Raw genomic sequence first — 27809 nt, 5'->3', positions numbered from 1 at the left:
AGAGAAATAATTAGCTGGTGTATTTACAAAGCATCATCAACAACAAAATATGTCAAAATTAATAAGTTCTCTTCTCTCTTGTTGTTAATCGTAAGATCCTGGTCTGAATAAACCAGGCGATTCAATACGGTTCAATAAAGAAGTTGAAGCCATTTCCATTTCTTCCAACTGATCTGTTAAACCTTCAGCTAACATTTTAGGAGATAATAACACATTTTGACTGCTAATTTCGTCGTCACAATCCAGAAGGTCAGAAAGTAGAATAGCTGGAGGATACTCACCACCATGACATAATAATTTTTCCATATAAAGCTAGAATGAAAAATGTGAAAAAGAATACAAGTTATTATTAGGATAGAATTGAACATACAGATCTTATTGTTTTGAAGTGTACTACTGAATTACATAAGTAGCTAAAACCTACTTGTTACATTAATCAAAAGTGATTTAGAGACAGAGACCTATGTGATCCTAAACAACAATAAAACAAGCTGAATAGTTTTTTAAACTTTAATTAGATATGTCCAGTGAATGGAGACAAGTAAATCTAACAAAAACACTTGAAGTGTTTTCAACTCGAAATAAAAAGTGTGAAATTTCACCGCAACTACTTATTTAGTTATGCGACATTACACTAACTATCTAGGAAGAATTTTCAATTAACTATGTTGTCTAGCAATAAGAATGGATGTATAGCTATAACCGACTGATCCTTATGTGTTCGCTAATGCCATGTGTGTTTTGTCCTTTATAGTGACGAAATTTAGTGACCAAGTTGTAATGTGGTTCTAATCTAAGTGACTTGTGAGTGAAGCATTGTATTGAGATGTTAAGTGATTGGAAGTAGTCAGTAAAAAACCTGGGCCTCAGTTTCATGTCTTTTGGAATTCATCAGCAAGACATATCTGAAATCTTGAGGGAATCGATGTTCCGAGTCATGCTGTTATGATGAAGATCCAGTTTAACTAAAACCTTTACACATACCAGTAATGATGAAGATAACGATGTGGATTAATTCCCTTTTCTATCAACATCTAAGACTTATATAAAATTATGTCCCAGTGATTAAAAGATCATCTGATTAGCAGGCTATTACACTTAATTCAAATTAATATACAAACAAGGAAAGACAAAAAAATCAATGTTTAGAAGAATAACTATTTGAGTGTATTTAATACTGTAAACAAATAGACAGTGCTTTAATAAGCACACATCACACTCATTACAACAAAAACTTATGGTATAAAATAGATGTATCATAGAATGTGCTGTGACGACTAATCGTACACACATTTTATCCATTATAATGAGTGTAGAATCCATTGAACAATTTCAAACCAACGATCAAGTGACATAGGAAACGAAAGTCTATATGAGATTGGGTATACTACTAAAGAAACTAAATGGACAGCCCAGTTTAACAGCTTCGGATTGAAAGGTACACAAGGATCGATAACGTGTCGAAATGATAATCAATAAGAAGATACATAGTTCAAATAATCAGGTTAAAATTTTGTTATAACAAATGATTGAAATTAAAAAAGGTGTACAACTTTGTCAAACATATACTAATCAGTAGCGAGGATGAATCGAGAGCTATGCATTTATAATGGATAAAATGTTCTGAATAAACAAACATTCAACAAAGAACACAGACAAAAGGGATTAAATATAAAAATAAACTAGGAGAGAGAACGAAATACTACGAGAATGAAGGAAACATTAAAATATCGCATAAATATACAGTGTATTAAAATAGAGAAGTTTTATGAGTTACATATTCCTAAATCACAGGTGATAACATACATGAGTAGTATGCTGTGACGGGAAAAAAGGAAAGAACAAAGAAGAAACCACTTTGTACGAAACTGATTTAAACAGGATAGTATTAAGGCTAGTAAAGCTTTTATTTATTGCGATTTAAATGTGGTTCAGAAAGGTGCCTCAATTACGCTCCTCTCTCTGAACATCTAATACCAAACGGATACTAATCAAAGTCGACAAATCAATGTGAAAATAGAGTAACATCCTAACTTTTATACTTTTGAAAGGCTTAAAAGAAACTGATGAATGTATATAAATGAAATGATATAATATATGCTTTTAACAAAAAATCTAATAGATGTATTTATAACTGATACAAAAATTTCATACAGTTCCCATCTATAAATTTGACCAAAGCAAGAACAATGAACGTAACAGAATAATACGATTTCATTATACTTAGCGATTTCTTATCAGCTAATTACAAATTCTAAACGTAATAGTACTAACCATTCACAATCACCCTACATACTGAGATGTTCGTTTGCCTTTCCTGTCCCTATTCTTTCCTCATTCAACTTGTTTCTATGTATTGATTTATACTACTTCTTAATATTCAGTAAACAGTTCTATTCATAATAATTCCTAAGTGTGTGAAGTGGCGATTGGTACTATGTTTAGAGTTCGTTAGTAGCTGGTAATAAAACCGCGAAATATGGTGAACTCATATTATTCTGTTACATTTATTGTTCTTGGTTTGGTCAAATGATATAAGATTGATATTGAAATTTGTCAAATTAAATAATTCACAGAAATTTACCTGTCCACTTGAGGAACACCAAGGATCTTTGGAAAAATAACGCCTCCAAACAAGATTAGCTCCAGCTTTCGCCATTAAATAAGCATAATAGCGTCCACCGTAATTGACTAAATGAGTAAAACGATGAGGCCATGCGCCTAGATGAGCTGGTGAACAACTAAACCAATCAGATAGTCCAACTTTATATTGAATATCTGATAATAATTTAGAAGATGCAGGCCATAATTCACTTGATTCTTGAGTTAATTTTGCATAAGGCGGTAAAGTATTTTCAATAGGACCTGAGTGCAAAACTTGATCCAGAATAGCATAGGTAGCCTGAAGAATTGTATAAATGAAAGAAATTTTACTGCTACTCAAAATTGACTGATTTAGTCATAAAATGTTAATCTTTCTATGCTCCATTTAGTAAACAATTTGAAAAAAGGGGATCGTGGAATTTCAAAAAGACCCTTAAACGAACAATTTCGTTATTTAGATAACACACAAGAATCGTTTTTATATTTTGTGCTCACCCATAGATTGCTGTGAATTTGTCTGTACGTATTACAACAAACAAACTCTGTTTTCTACTTAATTGTCAACCTTATTTCCATTCAAAACTAATCCACGTTCATCTACCTTTACTCCTTTCCTAGTGTAATGGTATATGGTGACATCTGCTATGTCCTACAAAATTTACAAGATATTAGACATCACCTGTTCACCAGTTGAGTATTCATTAGATGATAGAGACATTTTATACACCTTTAAAAAGTTTTACTAATAAGTGAGCGATAATCACAAGTGATTGGAGCGCTGCCAAATACAATATATTCAAGAATGTGTTATCTGTTTCCGTGACGTGAGAAACGGCAGAGCTTGTACTTTGTGCGTTACTATCGTCCATAATGTGAAGAGAATGTGCTCTGTCGACAGGCACTGACATTTTATATCAATTTCATGAAATAAATAACCAATTATAACGGATTGAAAACTAGCCATTTGATTGGACGAGATAGAATAGAAAAATTGGAAAATGGGATGAAAAATTTTTCGAAAGGGATTAAAAAAAGTTAAATAAAAAAAAACACAAAAATGGCCGTGCGTTTCATCATATTCAGCTGTCTGTCTATAGTGTTACTCCACTGTTGAACACTACTTGACAACAGTTATTTAGTTCTTTTTCTGCGGCATATTAGTTTATGGGAGATAGGGTTTTTCACAGAGCGTATATTGCACCGAAATTACGCCTACATCATACTTAATCTATATTTCAGAATAATTATCTGTTCTCGTTCAACTCCTAATCTTTAATATTAATGGTAAATTTATGAAAATAAACTGTCTTTTCAATAAAATTGTAATCCCCACAATTAGTATTCATGAAGATTTGATATATATATTCTATTTGTTAAATGTGTGGTATATTCATTTTCTACATTATTAAATACCCATTAATACATCATTTTTTTTATTGTTGATACACATCTAGTACAATTTGATGATGAAAAGCATCATTCAGCTATAAATCACGGAAAGAACCACAAAAACCCTATTCTTGCATATGGATTAACTCTAGATCGCTTTATTTACAAAACAAATAGATCAACTATGGCGAAATAAGGAAATAAGCCAGGTAGGATACTAAACAGGAGACAATATTAGAGGAAGTCGATCATTTCTCTTGGCTATATATATACTAATGATTCGATTTTATCAATTACGACTTCCTAGACATTTCTAAATCTTCTCACTAGTATACCCGCTTGCTTAAGCATATCGAAATCATCTGTATGTGTAAATCGGATGTCGTGGGTCATAAAATATTCAAACCAAGTATACTATATATATATAAATATATATTATATGTGCATACCTGTTGACTAACTTCTAAACTTTGACCAAGTCCTAGACCAATAGATAATTGTTGTAATGCGATTATTTCATTAGGATCTGGTTTCTGACCTGTTTTCCAATGTCGAGCATATTCTGACACTACACGTGGATCTAACGCAAAGTGTTCAAATAAAGTTGACGGTAATTCAGCTAAATCAGTACTACACCTTTAACATAATAATAATGATAATAACGAATGTGGAATAACTATTTGATTAATTAGCATATTACAATTATTATTTCAATAAGATTGTCAGAATGATAAAGTTCGCTTACTTTTTTTGATTAAATATTTATTTTAGTGAAAATGTGATATTAATTCCATTTATTCCCGAATCACTGACAAAATTACTTACGAAACATGAAAATGATGTACCCGTTGAAAAACGAGAAATTATTTTATTTCCACGTGTATGAGTTTTGTGGAAAACTTAGCACATAGTAATGCTTGATCCATCACATAACTAATGAGGATCGTTGTTAATTGTTGTAAATTTAAGTAGTACAAATGAAACAACACAAATTTATCGAGTAATGTGAAAGTATCTCGAGTTTACCTACTGATTTAACACAAATGTATCGTATTATAATCCATTGATGTGTTCTGTAAGGACGGGCCGTCGGTGGACTCTAGGAAGCCCTAAGAAGCCCAGGAAGAGCCACAGACATTCCATCCAATCACGGCTAGGGGAATGTTCTAGAATGTCGACGTGTAGCTTCCCCATTGGATGGATTAGCATGACCCCTATGTGCCTATTGGTTGACCGAAATGATGATTTACACTCAGCCAAAAAACTATAAATACACGAGATTTCTGTACTATATTTTGACACTGATTTGGGGAATAAACTTCCTACTTACCAGTCTTTGTCTTCTCTCTTTTGCGACGTTTTGCGGGTTTTATCGTTCAAGTAGTCAAGTAGTTCGCGGCATATTAAGAATCAAGGCTCTAGATATAACATGTTCCTAATGTAATGTGTTTGATAATGATCCAGACAATTAAATGCTGATTGGTCAAATTTTATAATCTATTCTTTTTTAGATTCATTTGTATCGGTGGTTTGAATATTGCCATTGATGTTTAGGACTATATTTGACCAGTCTCTTTTTGGCATATGTGGATATATGCGAACGGTGTGGTGTCGGTTACTTATATCCACATAAGTAGCATATTACGATGGTCGGGCATTGAAAGTATTTCAGTAGAAGATCGATAAGAAAAGAACGGGAACGAAGCTCAATTGGTGTGAAAATGCATGGACAATAATAATCGGAGACAATGAACTGATATTTACAGAAGGGATGGTCAAGATTGAGTCAATTGATTGACAATTTGCAAATTAACTATTTACTGTATGGTTATCAGATTTTAGTGAGATAGTTTGTAATTTATGCTTAAATACATCCGATTGTCTCCATCCGTGTTCCGTTTACTACAACGGTACTGGACTCGAGTCCCAGAGTGGATATCCACTCTGAGATGCAGGTACATGCAGTTGAAGTGTCCCAAATGGAAAGAAACGTATGTCTTGGATTTCACTACTAGCCACCATTCATTTCTGCTTGTTTTTTAAGTTTTACCATGTAAAAGCAGACTTACACAGAGTTGTTTTTATGGAATACTAATACGAAAACCTTTGAAAATAAGCAATTGTCATTTACACTTGAACATGTTAACAACGGTAATAAATTATTACCTTCCAGATTCTATGAATTCAAACAAGATAAATCAAAAAAGTGAAATGCTTTCATTAAACATGATTCAGTCAATTACAGTAAACAGTTATTAGCTTCAGTGATTCTAAGAATCTAACCAAACCAGATAAGTAATCAGTGTTTTCCCTAACGATTTATTCGCTTCGATATTTTCGAAATTTGCATATCAATACAATAGTATCGCAATGTCAAGCTAAGAGTATCTTAGTTATGTACACTAATAGATCAAATCAATTTTTATTTATCTACCTCGAATAAAAAATCATTATTAATCTACAGAAGTGACTAAAATATCTAAAGTTTAATCGTCAAATTTAAACAATTAATTAGTTATCCAAGTGAATTAGTGTAACATTTGATTAGTGTAAATATTGAATACCATGTACTTGTATGTATCATATCAACTAAGAAGTTACAGAAAATAACAAAATATCTTATAATCTTATAATCATTGATGAACACAGTGGATCTGATGCAGATGTGAAGATCAGCAAAGCAAGAGCAGCATATTTACAACTGAAGAACATCTGGAACTTGAAACAACTGTCTGTCAACCAACAACAAGGTCAGAATTTTCAATGCAAATGTCAAGACAGTTCTACTGTATGGGGCGGAAACTTGGAGAACTGCGAAAGCCATCATCCAGAAGATACAGGTGTTTATTAACAGTTGTCTACGCAAGATACTTCGGATCCGTTGGCCAGACACTACCAGCAACAAGCTACTGTGGGAGACAACAAACCAGATTCCAGCAGAGGAAGAAATCAGGAAGAAGCGCTGGAAGTGGATAGGACACACTTTGAGGAAATCACCCAAATGCGTCACAAGACAAGCCCTCACATGGAGTCCTGAAGGTCAAAGAAGAAGAGGAAGACCAAAGAACACATTACGCCGAGAAATAGAGACAGACATGAGAAGAATGAACGAAAGTTGGATAGAATTAGAAAGAAAGGCCCAGGACAGAGTGGGTTGGAGAATGCTGGTCGGTGGCCTATGCTCCATCGGGAGTAACAGGCGTAAGTAAGCAATGTCAGTTAGTCATATACAATCTAGAACTTGATACATTTATGCATTAGTTCAGATTGTCACATGATATTAATACAGCGATTTATTTCAGGAAAAATTTCTAGAGTGGTAGAATTAATAACAGTATCAATAATAATAGGAAAAAAACGTACAAAGAAATTTTGGCACTCAGGTTATGAGACAAAGAGTGAATGCACTGTGAACGATTTTGAGTTATTTCGTTCAAAGTCTCCAACCACTAGTTATAATAATCACCCAAACTTCAACCATAGAGTCCATATCTGTTAAAATAGCTCAGTTCAATTATGAATGACTTTATGGATTGATGTCATGTTTTGGTTAAGCTACTTCCTAGTATTCTATCAGTCTATTCCTACACCGGACAACATCGCCTGTCGAGGTAAGCGATAGTTGGGCATATATAACACATGTCCCGACCACCTCAGTTGATTTTTCAATGTTCATTTAAGTGATAGCATAATTCATAAACAATATGGATAGATACGGCTATTCTGTAAAGAGTATATATATATATATATATATATATATCCCGACCGTTGCTGCTACCTTGACGTGGTGGTCGGGTTGCCTATTGTGATGAAGCAATCGAGCTATGCTGGCTGGAAAAATCGTTCCTCAAGGTCCTACCATGCCAGACAGGTCGGTTGAAGAGCGGTAAGACTAAAAACAGCAATCCTAAGGTCCGAAGGCGAAGTCGTACTGCCGACTGTACAGAGGTGTGACAGCAGTAAGGTGTTTCCTTCAGACAACCAGCATGACAGCGATGCTGCCTTCCCACAAGGAGGGGTGTGGTTAGAAAACGTCGACCCTAAAAATGCACACCTCGCCTTATCCCACGGATATATATATATATATATATATATATATATATATATACTTACCGTGTCCCAGTAACATGTTGATATCGTGTACGTGCAAGCATAGAATGTAATGCATGTCCCCATTCATGAAATAAATTTTCAACTTGTCCTATACTAAGCAGTGGTGGTTTAGAATTCGATTCAGGCGGAGATACCGTCAATTGAAGTGTTATAATTGGAGATTGATATGATCGTTTACTAGAACCATTATCTAGGCATCGGCCACCACGTATAGTGTAATGGCAATCCTGATAAATGAAGAAACGAAAAAAGAAAATGGTAAGATACAATCAGAATAGAACTGTTAACATGAATATTCTAAATATGTAACAAAAGTGAAAGTACGCTGTCGGTTAAATAGTTACTATCATAAAAAGAGTTTACATCCGATCTTTTCTACTTTTGAAACAGGTAACCGTGAACAGAGGACAGCAAAGATTTAGGTGTTTGATTTAAAATCAAATTAAAACAATTCTATAGTATGGCGAAAACGTTTGATGGGAGCACCATAGATCCTACTGTGTGAAGCGCTCTAATTCCTTCACATTTACCTTTCACAAAACAAAAACACAGTCTTAGACGGCTAATAAAATTCCCACTTTCGGGACCGTAAAAGTAGTGATTTTGAATTTTCGGTATTAAAACTATAATAACCGTCATCAATTTTATCTCCTATATATACCAAAAATAATCAGACTGCCACGATTTTAAGCAAAGGTTTTTGTTGGTGCGAAATTCCCCATGGAATTAGAATTCGTGAGGCAATCGAAAGCTTGTAAGAATGAAACTCTCGTTGGATAATAAAGGACAGCTATAGAGGTTTAAATGATTTGTATATGAAGTATATGTGCAGAACGGTCAGCGACAGAGATCAACAACTCAAGTAACACTAAGGTTGGTTTCATATCTACTGGTAAATATAATCTATGGGTTGTAGATATGAATCCTATGTATTTGCTCGGTTAGCAGAAGGCTTTTACACAGTAACTAAATGATCATGTTGGGGATGCCAGATGTGGCTCAAAATCGCTTGTAATGGCGAAGGTGAATCCACTCTTTGTGTTTTCCCAAATTCTAATCTTCTGAATTCCTCATGTCCCTATCCTTTTTCTCTTTCCAAATTTATTTCACTGGATTATACTCCTTGAATAACATCTTCAAACCCTAATCTTTCCGATCACTGCTCATACTATTACTACTTCTACCACTATGGGATTTGAATCGACAACTGCATCTCTGTGCTAGTGTGATGTGGTAACTCAAACTGATGTACGTACGTACGAAGTTCTACATTGTGACTGACTGACTGCCATATCCATAGAAATCACTTGGTAAACGTCTCATTCTTGTAATTTTATTTTTGGAAATTTGGATTTCTCATTTTTGCATCAAAAGCGCCCACTTTTACCTTCAGTTTGTATTTCCCACTTGGGAGGACCTTAAATATCATTGGTTCGTTTCCTCTTTTGGTACGCTATTTTGTGGCTTTTTATAAGGACATTTTTGTACGGCATATATGCGCATGAGTTGTGTGCTTGTTCGTCCGTTCTTCTGACTGCTTGTGGAATATATATTTCCCTCGGCTGAATCTGTTTTTCTCCCTCTAGTTAGCAGGGCTGGGACGCATTAGAATAATTTAGCTTGTCCTGCTGTTATGTTGCTGACTTTCGTCCCGTTAGCCGGTTTTAGGTGATATCGTAATCTCTTCAAAAGTAGATCAGTAAATCATAATAACAGGTTTTGGGTAATGCTTTTGAAAGACCCTCTTTGATGGGTGATCGAAAGGATACTCTCCTCACTTTATTGATTTCCACAGCTTCATCTTTGCTGTCGATAGTTTTGTATACGTAACTCAAGAAGAGGAAATAATTCTATAGGTCGCTTTCAACATGTGTCAACGCTTGTTTGAACCATTAAAACTTTCAGGTCAGTCTAATTCATATATAATATTCGCATAACAGTAGAATAAAAATATTTTCTGTATCCCGAGATATACTGCTACTATACGATGATAGATAGGGTCGGTGACCGAGGTTACATTACCACTAAACGGATTACATGAACGATACACTAAACACAGACTTGATCACGTTATACTGGACACACGATCCACGTCCATAAGTAAAGAGACCGAGTATAGCCTAGATAATACTCTATTCAACACAATTTTAGACAGTCTACACTCAATGAGTTCATAGTAGAAATCAATAATAGGAAGGAAACCACATAACCGATAACCAGTAAGCAGTGTTTGTCTGTCCACACTCAGTAGCTAAATACATCTTAATTTTACTAGCCACACATTAATTATGAACCGTTTGTTTTTTCCTTGAATTGTTCCCCATAGGTAATGATCAAAACATGGAATAAACCATGGGAGTAAATCGAATTCAGCACTGAGAAAAACACGATTACAAATGATATAAAAGTATAACATTTTAATACTTGATAAAGGAGGGCTTTTTATAATGGAATAAAATTACTTGGGCAGGTTTACCAGGACGATCAAGCAGATCACAATAGACTATTCCAATTGGTTCTGTCGAATTATTCTTATTCGAATACACATGAACTTTGATAACAGATGGATGCCATACTTCTCCAGGTTGTACTGGTACAACATCTAGACGTAATCCAAATAGACAATTAGCCAATTGACTTACACCTTCCATACATGCACCCAATGAAAAATAATCTGTCAAATGCTATAAAACAAGAACAGTAGAAGAAATATGAATTGATAACTTACTTATGTACGTGTTACAATAAATAATAAAGACAGATACAAAAGATTATGATGAAATAAAAGGCTATAACTTCTCAACAAAAAGGAAGAGAAAAGGCGTGTGTTAATCTACTTTTTTTGATCTAAAATGATTATTAGATGTCATAAAATATAGTAATAACACTAATGCACAGGTGGAATGACAACTTATCCATGTAGCTGAGATTCATATTACCCAATCAATGGATTTCAAAAGATAGAACTATTAAGCGACTGGCTGACTACTTGAATAAGTATTAGGAAATTAAAGTTACTATTTGTATATAAAACAATATTTAGTCAAAACAGCATGACCATCAGTTAGTCAGTCGTAACATAAAACCTGGTACACATGTACACCGGCTCAAACTGCCATACTCCATTAGCACAGCGAGATGAAACTGTTAGGGAGAACCTCAGAGTACTAGAGGTAGCAACAGTATTATTAGTAATAGGAAATATTATGCATCAAAGATAAGATTTAAAACATAAGTCAGTGAAATAAAAAATGTGAGGAATTCAGAAGTTTAGGGTTTGGAGGAAGACGAAGAATAAATACACCTGCGCAACTGCGAACGATTTTGAGCTATGTCATTCAAAGTCTCTAACCACTGATTACGATAATCAAGCGGACCTCAACCACGTAGTCCACATTTCTAAAAATGGCTTAGTTCAATTGGTAGTAATTTTATGGACTAATGTCATGTTTTGGTTTGGCCGCTCATATTTTCCTTTCAGCCTACTTCTACACTGCCCATCACCAGCCGTCGATGTAGGCGGTGGATTGGCACACGTAATTCATATCTTAACCATCTTAGTTGATAAAGATTCACTACCTCATCAATCGATTTGCTATCCTTACATAGTACCCTATCTTTTAACCCAGGCATTGCTTACTCCATGGTCTCAAAATAGACGAGCAATTGGTTCGAAGACACGTATGATTCAATACCAGCAACCTATGAATATCCTATATTCACAATAGCCATGTTTCATACCCATGAAGCAGAACCAAACTAACTGCTGACCAGTAAACTTGTTCTTTGGTTGGCATATAGATATCTCGCCTACGCCAAAAGTGACGCAAACTAGTAAAAGTCACACGGGCTTTCTGAATCCGTGTCGAGATTTCGTCAGGCACCAGGCTATCAGTACTGATGAGACTTCCAAGATAAATCGAGCGGTCGATGTGTTCAACTACTTCACTCCCTATCACTAATTTAGGTGATGACGCAAGCCAAGCCTGAAGTAGCATCTTACATTTGGAAGGAGGGAAATGCATCCCAAACATAATCGCATGAGGTGGTTAGATGACTCTGCACTTTGTCAGCGTTTTCACTAAACAGAACTATATCATCTGCATATTCTAAGTCAACAAGTGAATCTCCTAGCAGATCAATTCCTGAAAAGCCAGACGATGAGTGCTATTTCTAAAAGCATGTCTATGACAAAGTTAAACAAGAATGGAGAAGGTGGACAACCTTGGTGAACACTACTTGAAGTAATAGATTTTGATAACGGTTACCCATAGGCTTTGATTTGATCAATAGTGTTTGAGTAGAGAGCCTGTAAAAGATTAATGTACTTCTTTGGTACGCATTTCAATGACAGACACTGCCACAGAACCTCAAGATCAACGGAGTCGAACGCCACCTTAAGGTCAAAGAGTACAACCATCAAAGGACGTCGAAAAGTATGTTTATATTCTAGAATCTGCCGAATGGTGAAATATTTGGTCAATACGTCTACGTTAAGGTCAGAAACCAACCTACTTTTTTCGGGTTAGACGTCGAAGTATTATTGAAGCTAATATTTTAAACACTATATTAGTTAAACTGATTCCTCTGTGATTGTTACAAGAGGACTTTTTTTGTTTCTTGTGGACAGGGATGATCAGAGATTGAAATCGGTCAGATAGCAATACACCCAGTTTCTAGATTTTAGCTAGGATTTTAATCAATCTAACTGTTACAACTAGACTACCATCTTTAAAAATCTAAGTGTTTGGTCCATTAGATTCTGCTGTTCTTCCTCGCTTTAGATTACTTATAACCTTTTCGACCTCACTAAGAATCTGAAGACTTACATCAGTTTGCCATCCAGGTTGCTTGGAGATAGTGGATAATTGGAGTGTAGCTGAATATCAGCTGCACTACTCTCTAAAGTTTTTGGCCAACGGCCCAATCACCCGGATTGATAGTGAGTAATAGTCCCGTCCTTTCCCAAGATGGTCTCACCAACAACAGAATTTGCAATACCTGTTTCCTTGATAAGTCTGAACAGTTGTTTACTGTTACTTATTGCAGCTGTCTTTTCCATCTCTTTTGCTTTCGCTACCCACCACTGTTCACGATAATTGAGTAAGCTTTTTTTCAGTCTACATTTAAGCTGCCTCCACTCCTCCTTGTGCTTTGAGCCAGACGAGATGGGTTTCCGAGCATCTACCAGCTCAGTAGGCACCACTGAAATCCAATGATTTTTCCCAACCTTTTGGTTTAAGTTACTAGTAGGTATCACTGCTGTTTTCACAGCTTTTCGGATATCATATCAAGATACCTCAGGATGGATATCACTTTTATGGTTGACTAACGGCTTCTTAGTTCTTCCTGAAATACATTCCTATTTTTCCATCATTAAGTTGAATTGTAAGGGGTTTTCTGGCTGTGACTTTTTTAAGTCTAGTAACATATAGACAAATACGTGCTTAAACTGGAACATGATGCGAGCCTAAAAATGTGCTTCAGAATGTGCGACAGTTTTCAATTGAGAGCCTCCAACGATGGTTAATGACAATGTGATCCATTTGAGTCCATCGATGAAGCAGTTGTGGAGGTCATCGTGTCATAAGATGTTTTTTTATTATTAAACCTGGTGTTTGTCAGAAATAGACGGTTATCTGAGCACAGTGGCAACAGACAATCGCCATTTTCTGTTCGTTGAGCCACAACACCGTAAGATCTGCCTAAGTGCTTTTCGAATTGGTTTAGTTTACCAACTTAAGCATTAAAATCACCTGCCACTATTAATAGATAAGAGAGTTTGGTTTTTTGAAGGAGGTTGGGTAGCTTACCATAAAATTCATCTGTAACTTCACCCGAGCTGCAATCAGTGGGAGCGTAGACAAAGAAAATGAAGACGCAAATAAAGTTGTCTTTCTGAGTTCTTAATATTCTGTTTAGTTGGACAATGCATATGTGATATTCTATTAGAAAATGGTCTAGCAGAGCTTGTTCTGCTTTTGAATTTAATGTCATACCTACACTAGTGAGGCTAAGAGAAGTAGCAATGAGGTCTACAAATACAAGAACGGTAAGTTGCGTCAGTTCTTTGTAATGACAAGGTGAGGTCAAATGGATGACTGCACTTGGATCCTGTATGCCCGTTTCGGAGGCGCAGCATACGTCGATGGCGCGAGATTCTGGTGTACTATCTAGTTAAGCCTGTTGTCCTATTTGACACATGGTTCGAACATTGAGAACCCCAACTTTTAGTTTAAAGTGTAGTTTCAGTAGGCCATAAATAACATTTCGTAAACTCGAATCATTAACATTGGTGCCACTTGGTGATAAAGATATACGAGAAGGGTTATTCGAGGGGATAAGAGAATTATTAAGTGGTGGGGGGATTTGATCGTCAACAAGATTATCTCGAGTGTTGTACAGGTACGAAGGGGGTTGCTCAGGACGTGGAAGGATATTTCTTCTTGAGGGACCTGAAAAAGAAGCTGAATCAGTGGTGGTATTAGAGACCTGGGAGCGCGGCCACAGAGCCCAAGGGACAACTGCTTGAGGTCAGTCGCGCAAGGTCTTTTGTGGGAAGCTTTTGATGAGTTAGCTCCGTATTTCAAAAGGCCTTACCGCCAGAGACGGAAATCTGTGGAGTAAGGTGGTGTGTGACATTTTTAGAGTTAACCTTTTTTAATCCCTTCCTTCCGTTGTGAGAAGGCAGAATCACTGCAAATGCTTGCTGTTCGAGGGAAATATCTTACTGTTGTTACACAGCTCTACAGTCAGCAGCACGACCTCGCTCTCAGATCATAAGTTGCTGATGTTAGTCTTACCATCCTCCAACCGATCTGCCCGGTATGGTAGTACCTAAAAGGACATGTGTTCAACTCAATATAGCTCAGTTGAGTCAACACGATAGGCAAAGGCGGTCATCACGTCAAGGTAACAGCTACGGTCGGCCATGACCGTAAGCTACCTGTTAGCTGAAAAAGGCTAGTTAAGGACAAAAGGGTTGAAAAATGACCAATGATCACACATTCCTCATCTTTACCGGTTTTCAAAACAGAATTAGATCAAGGGGGTTAGGACATGAGAAATGTCGATTGAAAGACATATACTCTCACCTCTAAGTCACTACTTTACATGTAAAATTAAAGCTAAGAAGTAGAGCGGTGTAGAATTGGACTCCCATCTACTCCAGTTTAGGCAGCAGGATAGTACCACTACCCCTAACACTTAGTGTGGCTCAAAGTCAAGTAAATGGACCTGAAACTGGTTGATTAGTTAATAATGGTAAGTTTTCCTAGGAAAGATTACCTGTAATTGAAATATGCACAGAAAATATAGTTAGTTGTTAAAGATGTACGATTAAATTAGGAATAAAACGGATTCATACCAGACAATACATTTTGATTGAAATATTAATAATGAGTAATATTGTTAATAAAAGTTATTTTGAATTATAACCTACATGACTACATAATGCTTGGCGTTTAACACCAACTGCATAGGGTAAATCACTAGGCCAAATTAAGTTTGTATTACAATTCGTTTGCAAGTTGTGCATCTTCGTTTTTCCGTAAGAGTTTTTAATGATTGGTAATAAATGTTTTCTTGCTACTTTAGTTGAAATAGGACGAAGTTTTTTACAAACATGCTGAAGGAATTCGTCTACATTCTCAGGTGTTTCAGCTAAACTATAGAGCGTAGCACGTTTAGCATAATTTTCAAAGCCAGCCGCTCTAAAAAGAAATAACAGTAAAAAGAAGGGATATAAGTTAGTGATTTTATGAATAATAGTAATACTACAAAAATTTGAGAAAACTTTTATTCTTCAGGTGATTACCATTGAGAATGACTATAACAGAAAAGAACTTGTATTCCCAACAGATCGATAATTAAGCAATGGTCGAAATCATCCTAGTTTAGTCCTTCAGTGACATAAAGGATGATTTAGAATACTTTCCTAGCTTTCTATGTTATACTAAGCTAGTACAATGATATAATAACGAGGCTGGTCTGGGTGACCAAGTTTATAATGCCGTTAGATTGAATACTCGAAAGATTCGCTACACACAGACCAGAGATCGCGTTATATCAGACACAAGATTCATGACCAAAACAGAGAACCAAAGTAAATGCTAGATAATACTTTATTCCAACTCCGCCTGGAGCCCCTTTATTTTATTTAAACACATAAATATTGGTACAAAGGGGAACCAGATATATATGCGCCACACAAATCTTATTTGCCTTGTTTGAGGGCTGTGATACTGCCCAGGTGCCCAAACTCAAGCAGGTGGTTTTCTTAGGGGGCCACACCCGGGGCCTTTGACCTGAAAGTCTGATCCACAAGACAGTGGAGCGTCATAAGGAGATGCAGTCCCATGGTAGCCGGTGACCAACGATTGATTCATACGCCATTTGTTCCCTCAGGATACTGGAGCCCATGTGCAGCATCGGTTTGGAATCAGGGTTTCCCAACTTCCCTAGGTGGACCCTCCATGTCCACCAACCCGGTTAAAGCTCCGGACATTCGCTTTTTGTCCTCTCAATTTCGTAAACAACACCCGCGCCACGAGAAGGCCAGACACTATCAGCAACAACCTACTGAAGAAGTGAACAAACTAGATTTCAGCGGAGCGAGAAATCAAGAAGAGCTGTAAGTGAATAGGACATACATTGAGGAAAGCGTCCAACTGAGTCACAAGGTAAGCCCTTACTCGGAATCCTCAAGGCCTAAGAACACATTACGCCAAGAAATAGAGACAGACATGAGAAGAATGAACAACAATTAGATAGAACTAAAAAGGAAGGCCCAGGACAGTGGGTTGGAAAATGCTGGTCGGCGGCCTGTGCTCCATTGGGGGTAACAGGCGTAAGTAAAACTTTATTCCACACAATTACAAGCAATCACTCTCAGTGAGTTCGGGGCAAAAATCAACAAAATGAACGGAAGTCACTTATTTGATAGTCAGTAAGTTGAGTGTCCATTTGTCCACACTTAGATTTACTTTCACTACCACACATCATTCAGTTTGTCAGTCGCCTGACGATCTTAGGTAAGGTTGGCCAACGAGTGCTAGATAACACGAAACCTAGGTCCGGGGTTTCCTGCTGACTACCTACAACCACATAACATCTCAAAACAACGTAATATCGAGTCATACTAGTGTCCATATTGCAATTTCATCGACAAAATTGGATCAGCACTAATGGATTATAGATCAACGTGAAGTTGGCCACTAATCAGTGGTCGATCAATCCTAAACATCTCGATTTTACAGGTCAGTTGCGGCCTGTATAGCTTACTGGTAACTTCTCAGACTATGAAACTGAATGAGTCGGTCACGAATCCACGTGGAAGTATCAGTCCCCTTAAGACCGCAAGGACGCCTCGCTCGCGAGTGAAAACTAAAGCAAAATCTGGGTAAAGGGTTTCCTGTCGACTACCTTCAACTACCTAACATTTGGAAGTATTTCGTTTGTAATTAAATAGCGGAACAATCGAACTGGAAGTTTAAACAGTTAGTGTTTTCCAAAGATAAGTTTAAATGTGTAGATGATCAGTACTTACATGTGAAAATAGACAGAAAGATATAAAATGGATATGTAAAGGCAATACTTTTACACCTATTTTGTTGAGCATAGTAATGATTATTTTTAAGGTTGATGGTGTATAACAACTGAATGGATTGGAATTTTTCTAAAAATAGAATCATTTCAGTTAGCTCGGTGGTCAATACAAAGTACTGTTTTTCTCAACGATATAGAGCGAAGAACGTTTACATTTAGTAGATGTGATATTCAATTGTCTTACTAAAGAAAACGTTTCTAGTGATAGCTTTTGTCTAATCTCTCTAACTAGTATTTCAAAAAGACATTTCATAAAATAGATAATTAAAGCCAACTTTTGTAATAAGCCAGTTGTTGTATTACATAACTGAAGTTATGAAACTTAAGTATTTCAACTTAATTTTCAAAGAGAAGAATCGTCATCTGTGGGGAATGCACTATTTAAAAAATGCTACGTAATAATGATTTACTGTGTATAACAAATGCTGTTTAAAACCTGAGCAATAAAATGGAAACAATAAGATTTCAAACCTGATAGAAATGCAATCGACAGTAGTAAGAAATTAATTATACGATAATCATAACTATAATATTGTCATTTATTAACAAACACATAATTAGAAAATGTATATTTCTACTTTCCCATGTACAGAGATTTCAATAGAGGACAGGAAGGTTAGTAAATTTAAGATATTGTTCTCTATAGACCAAATCTAGATTGATCTATGTAATAAGATTGACACTAACCCAGTTATAGTAAGTCTGTTCACAATTATCAGTATAGGGCTGTGGAGATTGTTTACGATTCCTCATCCCTTCTCTCATTCCGTTAAAATCCGTGACATTTTGAAGAGATGGAAATTTGTGAATTTGTAAATACTATATTACTTTAATAAATAACTTACTGTGCCATTTCATGTCGTGCACTCAAAAGTTGTTCTAGACACTTTTCTTGACCTTCAACTGGTGCATAATATGCATGATAGGTGGATAAGCGTATAGAAGGATCTGGATGATCACTAAGTGGATGAACAAGTTCAATTGAATTTGAATAACTCTTTGTTGTATACTTCGATGGAAAAGCTACTGTACTATGGCAACCCTAAGTAATGTGTAATAATGTAATAGGAAAAAGAGACAAGTAGAATTTAAATACAAAAGAAATATTCTTAAAAATTCACCGACAAGAGACAATATATTGTGAATGAAATTTCTCCTCTCACCACTTACGTGTGCATACAATATGTTATCTTAACACTTATCATTTCACATCACAAATCTCTTACACACTAATACATATACCTAGTTTAGACATTTTTAACGTTGATTGGATGACCTATTCAGTGTACTATGAAGCGAAGAACCATATACCTATTTATATTCCATAATTTCGATGTTTGATTATAATTCCTTGAAAAAGCTTGGACCAGATTGCCAGGCGAAACGTTGGATTTACTTCAAATTCATTCGCTGAGATTTTACAAATACATTATTCCTATTTAATGTCTTACATCAACTCGGCGCTCAAATACAGTGAAACTATTAGCTCTAATTTAGACGAAAGTTCTTATATAAAGAGAAATATTTATTATATATACAAATTTAAGGACAATAATACCACGTCAAACTAATATATATATATTACCATACCGATTTTACAATGGTGATTATCGAGACTCAATAATTCGGTGGTTAATTCTACGTATGAGGGGTGGAATGAATACCTCTTCGCCACTCTGATCGACTTTGCACTACCATCCTACGCTGCTAGCCATTGCTAACGAGTATTCTGTAGGTCACAAAGAGGAATAATTTATCTAACGACATGGTTCAGACCGACAGTCAATGACTTCATAGACCTGGGATATGCTTTAATTGACCCACTCCTAAATTTTTGCCATATACCCCCATGTCAGAGAAACATTGGATGTCAGGGTACACAGTAGTTAGGCAACCGTAACCCATATCCTAACCACCTCAGTCGATGAAAGTCTATAGTCTTATTTACGGATTTGAGTTTTTCTTTACCTAGCATTGTTATCCAAACCTCAGAAGGACTAATTTGGTGGATCCACGATACGCCAATAAAGTTTTTGAGTGTTTCTAAGGGATTAAATATCAGGAGAATGTTTTATAAAACTTCTAATTCGTATAACATAAAACTAAAAAGAATCAGTCTAATCACAAACGTTTTCGATAACAGTACTAGGAATTATAACAGTAATTCAGCCATCATAAAAATATATCTCTCAACAACTACATCCAGTGTAATGTGCTGCACTACGAACTTTGACTAGCAGTGTTATATCTTAAGAAGATTAGGTGAATAGCAACTTCCAGGAATTATTTATATACTATTATATAGATAAATATATCATTTTATCATAAGCTTTTGTTTGACCCATTAACTACTATTATACGATTTACTATTCTTAATTTATTTCAATCTATTTTTTACAGTCTCCCTTAATTACAGCCATTTTTGACTTGATCTTGTATAATCGTTATTTTCCATTTTATGGTGCGATGTGGTCGGGTATCGCTGAATATAAGCTACATAGATTTGAAATATATTGTTCATATACAGGAGGCTGGTTATTGTGTTCTAAACTTAAGGCGAGAGCAAAGAGGAAAGCTATTGTATTGAGGATCGATAAGGGTTGGAAGTAGACTCAAGGTTACTAGTGCTGATTGACGTGACATTAGTAATCTCAGGGACAACGCCATAGAAATCGATACTCTGAGTGGTGGTTTATCACGTGATATTAGACAGCGCCATAAGTCAGAACAAGTATACTGACCAATGGGTGCTACTCAGTAAGTGAATCAACTTTGAAAAACTGTGACTCACAGGTGGGATACCTGAATAAATTGGCCACATTACAATGAAAATTAATAATCATGGTAGTATTTACAACAATTTTAGTAAAGCACTATTAATAAATACGGCAGTTTATTTTTAAGGTATATACATGGTGTGGTACAAAGAGAACTATGAACTATCTTCAGCTAGAAACACGTGAAATATCTAGGTAATAGTAGATAGTTATTCAATTTCTATGCTTTATACTTCTTATACCACATTTACATTAAACTTGAAAAAAATATTGAATCCAAATTCCTAAGTGGTAGAAAGTATTTTTATTCCTAAAAAAAAGTAATCGCTGTGAAGATAAGTGTAAATGCTAAGAGAGTCGGCAAAATTAATAATTTCAGCATTAACTCGATTCCCTACCTCCAAAAAAATATTCAGTCAAGAAACAAATATATCGCTCACTTCAATAAATTTAGCTCCATAATTTAAAGCAAATGAAGCAGCACGCACGAATTGTTCGTGTCGACAAGGGTCCTGTAGTTGTACACCAGATAGTTCAAAATCAGCTACAAATAAATCGAGTACACGCTTATCAACATTATCCATATGTGTATCTGGGATTAATTTATCCACTTGAGATGAACTGTTTGCACGTACAGAAGCATTATATAATTTTGAATTAGTATTCAATTCTTCGACAAGTTGACCAATTGACTGACATGCTTTCAGTGCAGAATAGCGATATGCTTCATCTGGATGAAGCATTCGTATACAATCAGATAAATCAGCAACTCGACACAATGTATCAGATAGATCGTCTAATATCTGTGATAAATAGATGGATTAAATTAAAGTATTGAAATTAGGTCCAGCAATAGTAATACATGAATGAGTGAATATGATGAGTGGAATATAATAGCACACTTGTAGTGCATCCTACTTCTGCTGACAGATAAAATTAGTATGTAGAAGCAATCGGAAGTGGAATGCCTGCTAAAAGAAGATTAAATTGAAGAGAACAGGAAGAGTAACAGAAAGCAATTGGAGTAAAAACGGAAGTGGGAGAATCATGAAGTAAGTAAAGGACAACTGGTGAAAGATGTGAAAATGATATATTTAATGTATGCTTTTCATATCTTACGAAGACATTCTGTAATTTTGCATTCAACCGCAGACTGGTTTTCCCCAGTTTTCGTTCACTACACGCCAAGCAGAATGATCATTGTACATGTGAATCTTTTTAAATAATTACGAAAATATTTAAATAGACGCAAACACAGAAAAAATACGGTGAAGTAAGTACTTAGAGGCTTAAATTGAAGAACTATGTCTGATACACCTAGGAATTGGTCACCTAACATAAAACAAAGAATTGATTAACCTAATTAACCAAAATTTGAAATAATATGGAAGAGGAATTTCACAAGGGCAGAAAACACCTATTCGAACGAAAAGGTCAGAAAATGAGCAATAACTAAACAAAGAATCAATATCTGTTCAGGGTTGAAAATATGGTGAAAAACATATACATATGAACTTTGGAAATTAGTGTCGTTTTTTAGTGTTTATGCTCGAAGATTCTCTCTATTTTATTCTAAATTGATTAACAACAGACATGAGGGTTTGGTGTGATTCTTTTAAAGGAGGAACAATTACTTATACTCCAGTTTTCATTTAAGGACCATAATAATCCGTATCAGTTTACTCAAACTTCCAATGAGTAATTTGAGTGCTATAGTTGTTTCAAATTATAACACAGTGCTTAGTCTATAAAAAATATAATTGGAGCACTTTTGAAAACTACACTTGTACTCTAAAGTTTGTTCCAATACCTCTCTTGTTAAATAAGTTTATTAATGTAGACATAAAGAGTCGGATGATCAAATATTTTGGAGGTTTTTAATGATTGATGAGACGATATTTCCGGCTGTCAAAATCAATGAGTAAAATGATAATCGATAGATGAATGGAATGATATGAAATGTGATTGAGTGATAACGGCTCATGAGACCATTTTATTGACTGAATCTCCCAAATAGTCAGAAATCAATGAAAATACCACTAGCTAGATGAAAAGTTTTTTACGTAAGAAAATAATATGTTTACATACGGAATGTGAGTGAAACATTTATTTATATATTTAATCACAAATATTTGTACGAATGGGCTCTAAAATAAATATGCGCCACACAATGAGAAAATCAGATTTTAAAATGAGAGAAAAGAGTGTGAGCGTAACCGAAAACAATAAGTGAATAGGAATAAGTGCATGCGAGAAGTTAGTAGTGGAAGAAAAGTTAGTTGATAAAATACAAACAGAAATTCTTTCAGTTAAGAAAGGTCCCTTCACATTTATGAAAAGAAAACTACAGAAGGACTGTCACTAGCATCTTAGTTACATGCCTAAGACACCTATGTCAGTATTCCAGTATGGTGACACCAACTGAATAATCGTCACTGTAATTGAACAAACGTTGCTGGATCTTCGGATTACTAACAAGGTGTTACCACTGGATGTCAGCAATATTTCGGAAACAACGAAAATCAAACTCACAGATTCGCCTGACACCATTAACTCGGAAAGGTCAGGTTTAAAAGACACAGAGCAAATCTGTTTTCACCGACCCGTCATAAACCCGATCATTTTCAGCCTGAATAACATCATGAAGACACCAGAGATGGCGTAGATTGGCATAAGCCACTCTAGCTTTCACTACAAGTAAATTGATCTCATCACTCACGCCACCACCAGCACTTACACATCTACCCGGATACACGAACTCGATTACTTCAAACTGCTCACTACCAAGAGCAAATGCATGCACAGGCTCTTGAGAGCCTTGTAAAGGTACTTTGCACTCAGAAGATGCAAAGCATATACCATACCTGTGGAAACTGGTTGGAAATTGATTAAGAGTGGATTATATGGCCTGAAAAACTCTGCCTGTAGCTCTCCTAGGGTTACTGTTGGTCCAAAGCCCACACAAAGGAGGAGGGGTTGGACATGGGGCCAGTGACCACATCCCGTAGAAAACAACCTTGATTGAAAAACGCTAACTAGAAAAAGTAGTTTGAAAACGGAAAAGGGGAAGACCAAAGAACACAGTGAGTCGGAAATTGGAAGCAGACATAAAATGAATGAATAGCAACTGGAAACAACTGAAAAGGACTGACCAAGATAGAGTTTGGTGGAGAATACTGGTGGGCGACCTATGCTCCTCCACAAGGGGTAACAGGTGTAAGTAAGTAAGCATGGCCTGAAGGCCGTTGCACGGTGAGACGATATCATCTCTCAATGTCTAAATGTTAGATTTGCTATCTGGCACGGAAAGTACACACATCCGGAGTGACATAACTTCTATATTATTGACGAAAACTTTATAAAAATTATGTCAAATGTTATTTATTTCGGTTTTCATTTTGGCTTCTTCAACTTATCTCGTATTTTTGACAACGCCGACGAGTGGTTTTCGTCAAGTTTATTAAATGATGAAACTAAGTACTCTGCCATGACTTGACATTTGCTTTTGCATAGTATCCAATCCCTTACATTGTCCTTTAATTTTTCCAGGACTTTTGAGAAATGATTGTAAATGGTGTAAAACCTTGAAAGCTGCTAGTAGAGTTATTATCGTATTTTTTTTATTACATTATGCTTATAGATAGCCATTAGAAACCTTGCGAACAATAATTTTATCAAATAAAAACCATTGGTTACATGTACAACGTTTTCTATTGCGTGACAGGATACATAATTAAATCAGAATCCATGCTCGTAAAGAGAAAGGTAAAAACTCTGCGATCCCTTATTTACTATACATTATGTGATGAAAACTTCGTAAAATTAAAGCCAATCAGAAACCTTGGTGGATAGAGATAAATATTTGTTGATCATTATTGTAAATATTTCTAGTGCATTTTTAGTTTTTATCACGTGTATAAATATTTGCTGGAAGAATAGAGAAACCTTGTTAAAATATTTTACCCTGGGTGTCTTTTACTGTACAAAACAGAAAGAGTTGAATAGAGCGATGGTCAGTACACTTAACTATTCATCTGAAACATTTTCTACATGCAGTCAGGTGTTTTAAAGATACTGACATTAAATAATCGTAGACCAAATGAAAGAATTTAATTAATAAATGATACATGTAATTTATTTAAAGACATAAACATTGGTACAAGGAAGCACCAAATATATATGCACCACATAAATCATTCGATTTGTGTGAGAGCTGGGATACTTCCCAGGTGCCCAAACCTAAGCAGGTGATTTTTTTAGGAGGTCACACTCCGAGACTTTGACCTAAAGTTCTAACCCACAAGACAGTGGAGCAACATAAGGAGATGCAGTCCCATAGTGGACGGCGATCAACAATCGGTGCATATGCCATTTGTTTCCTTAGGATCCTGGAGCCCATGTGCCCCATTGGTTTGGAATCAGGGTTTTCCAACCCTACTAGGTAGATCCTCCTTATCCACCAACTCGGTTAAAGCGCCGGACATTCGCTTTTCGTCCTCTGAGTTTCGTAAACAACACCCCCGCCTCGAAAAGGCAGAGTAGGACTCCCCTGGCAGTTGTTGTATGCACGTGGCCATTTGAGAGCATTTCCAGAGGGAGAGCTGGCTGTCTCCACTCTCGGCCGTACCAGGGAACAACGATTTATATTATACTTGGAGAATATATAAGAATAACTAGTTTGCCTAATTTAAATATATACATTAAATCATGAAATGATTTATTCAGCGAAAAAATCATTTCCAACAAGTTATACAATCGTATATATATATATACCATACAGGTACTAAACGGATGTTCAATGTTTCCAAGTGTGAAGAAATGACCTGGATGAACGACCTACATACCTAGCTCAACATGAACAGGTGAACTAGTATACGAACATTCAGTTGGTCGGCCTTAGCAACTTCACTTTCACAAACGGGCACATAAGAGAATGATTATAGCAGCTTATACGAATTTTCGAGGAGTTAAATGTCTTTTTATCTCGCTTACTTTGTGCAGATGGTCTTTTAGTAATATCACCACCAATACTTCATCAGGTTTACAAACAGTGACTTTTTGGGCAGTAGACTTGGTTTGTGAAGACAGTATCTTCGGATTTTCTCCATATATCTTGACGAATACCCATCTTCTAGAAAGGTGGATTAGGAACTGGAAATTCTATCCATTAGGCGGTCTAGTGAAGAAATTTTACGATGTCATGAGCATAGGGCGCTACTGAGACTTTATTTCCTAATTATTGAGAATTAAGGGTGAATATGTTCCCCGTTTCAAGGATTTCTGTACATAGACGTCTGTAATGATCCACGATTTCTTTCAGTAAGTAGGACATCAAGGAATGGAGTTTTCCTTCACATTCCTGCTCTAATATAAATAAAAGTGATGGATCTAATTTCTTAATATATTCAAGGATATCGTGGATTCGAAACTTTTCAGTACATATGTCATCGATAAGTCTCCAATACAAACCAGTTTGTTTCTACGAAACTATAAGACGACAACAAAAGGTATGTTCTCAAATACTGAAACAACTTCGAAATGTGTGGTAAATGTAATCATTGCGTTTTTCTTGCAAAATATTGTTTCATGATTGATCGGGAATATCAGGAAGTTTAACTGTGAGGAATCAAGTTTGAACATGTTGGATATCATTTTTCTTAAGCTTTATCAACCTGCAAAAACTAATGACTAGTGAAATCTATTGAAATTTATCTACGGACCAAACGAAATATTCGACTTCTTATTAAGCAAGGAGTATAATGAACAGGTCATTTTTCATTACTTCAAAAGCGAGAAATGTGGCTAATAAATACACAAACAAGCGCAGATTTTATGTTTTTCTCAACACAGTCTTACTAACTATACCTCATATATATCGAAGCCATAGAGGAAGCAGTGATGTTACACATGAGTACTATTTGAAGGTAATCAGTCGGTCACTGAATCCATGGTTTTTATGGGCCGATAAAGTTAGAGCGCTTTATGCATGTTTAAACATCTAGATTCACGTACCATGCGAGATAGCGTGTAAATGGATTGGGGAAGAATGAGCTAACACACCACAGTTTTACGTATTTGATTCCTGTAAATAAATAACCTGCTTATAAACGGCAGTACCTAGTAAGTGGTTATAGCATGAAAAGCAGTTCCAAGTGACTGTTAAAATGTAATAAAGTTGAAGTATAGATAACACAAAACTAACCTGGACTATTTTCCTAACTCTTGTTTGAGAAGTAGCTTCATCACACAACACATGACACTCTCCGATAGTAGACTCAACCAGACTTTGAAAACTATGAGGAGACGTCAAGACCGGGTGGCCAAAAAGTCCTGAATGAGGAAAAATATTGATATTATGCAAAAGATACCTGTAGTTTTGTTTAAATGTTCATCCTTTGATTCTAAACTATGGTAATTAAAAGCATCAGCTAATGGACTCAATTTGGCTCGCGTAGATAATCTCCGACTCACGTAATTAAAGCTTCGGTATAATGGTAGGTGAAACCAAGCCATGAAGCAGTTACAAACGGGATGGTTCTATGCAGGGCAATGAAATCGGACACTAAGTTTGTATCGCAGAGAGAGAATGGTAACTAAAATAGTTGCGAAAGAAAATTTAGAACAAACGTGTATTTTCATGAAAGGCACTTCACTTAAACTACTGAGCATGATTCTAGGGTGAAACTCGTATACTTAGACTGAATCAACTACATATAAGTAACCAGAGGAATTAACAAGTCCGATAAGACTTGGAGGTGAGACAATAATTTAGGGACGACCTAATAAGTAGGACCAAATGAGGGTTATAAACCTGTGTGAGGGATTAGAATTATGATTTACGGTTGATAATTAAGGTTAGGAATTAGATTCCGGATTCACATCGGGAACTGACATCAGTTATAATGCCCAAACTTTATCCGAGTGGATGAGTGAACTTCGCGCCAAAATCCGATACATGTTATCTTACACCTGATTGGTTCGACTACAAATTATAGTCTTGCCGACTTGCATTCTATTAGAATAAATTATGTGCATATCATGTACACTAAAATGGGAGAATACCAAGTGGCAGTGCAACTTAAAATAATTGAAATTTGATGTGTCAAGTCTTAACTTACAGTAGGGAAAGTTTAAAATAATAGATTATTGCTAACAGTTTCAGTTTGGAAAGGACAGGAGGCTTGATGGCCTGTGTTAGTCCTGGCAATGATGGTCTCTCAGCTGATCCAACTTTCTTTTGAAGGAGTCGACGGATGGAGCCTCAACCACGTGATGAGGTAGTGAATTCCACTCGTTGATTATTCGATGGGAAAGTCGGTA

The 27809-nt window shown here is 35.8% G+C and overlaps 1 protein-coding gene across 3 annotated transcripts; it reads right to left on the bottom strand.

Moving 5' to 3' along the window:
- On the bottom strand, positions 1–27701 carry Smp_075220.1 (mitochondrial intermediate peptidase (M03 family); the record flags this gene model as incomplete). Of its 3 annotated transcripts, none has more annotated exons than XM_018790026.1 (11): positions 1–312; positions 2585–2902; positions 4443–4629; positions 8107–8333; positions 10569–10790; positions 15548–15818; positions 18558–18754; positions 20930–21292; positions 26692–26819; positions 26858–27082; positions 27117–27701. In XM_018790026.1, 10 exons carry the CDS (start codon positions 27000–27002, stop codon positions 85–87), a joined length of 2286 nt encoding a protein of 761 aa, XP_018655412.1. In that variant the 3' UTR covers positions 1–84. The 3 variants fall into 3 exon arrangements, with proteins under 3 accessions (XP_018655412.1, XP_018655410.1, XP_018655411.1); XM_018790028.1 differs by lacking the exon at positions 27117–27701 and adding an exon at positions 6565–7026 and having other exon boundaries at positions 26858–27002; XM_018790027.1 differs by lacking the exon at positions 27117–27701 and having other exon boundaries at positions 4443–4573; positions 26858–27002.
- Between the last annotated feature and the right edge of the window lie 108 nt (positions 27702–27809).

Source organism: Schistosoma mansoni, chromosome W, assembly GCF_000237925.1.
Source record: "Schistosoma mansoni strain Puerto Rico chromosome W, complete genome".
Classification (NCBI taxonomy): Eukaryota; Metazoa; Platyhelminthes; class Trematoda; order Strigeidida; family Schistosomatidae; genus Schistosoma; species Schistosoma mansoni.
This window is presented reverse-complemented; position numbering and strand designations above follow the sequence as displayed.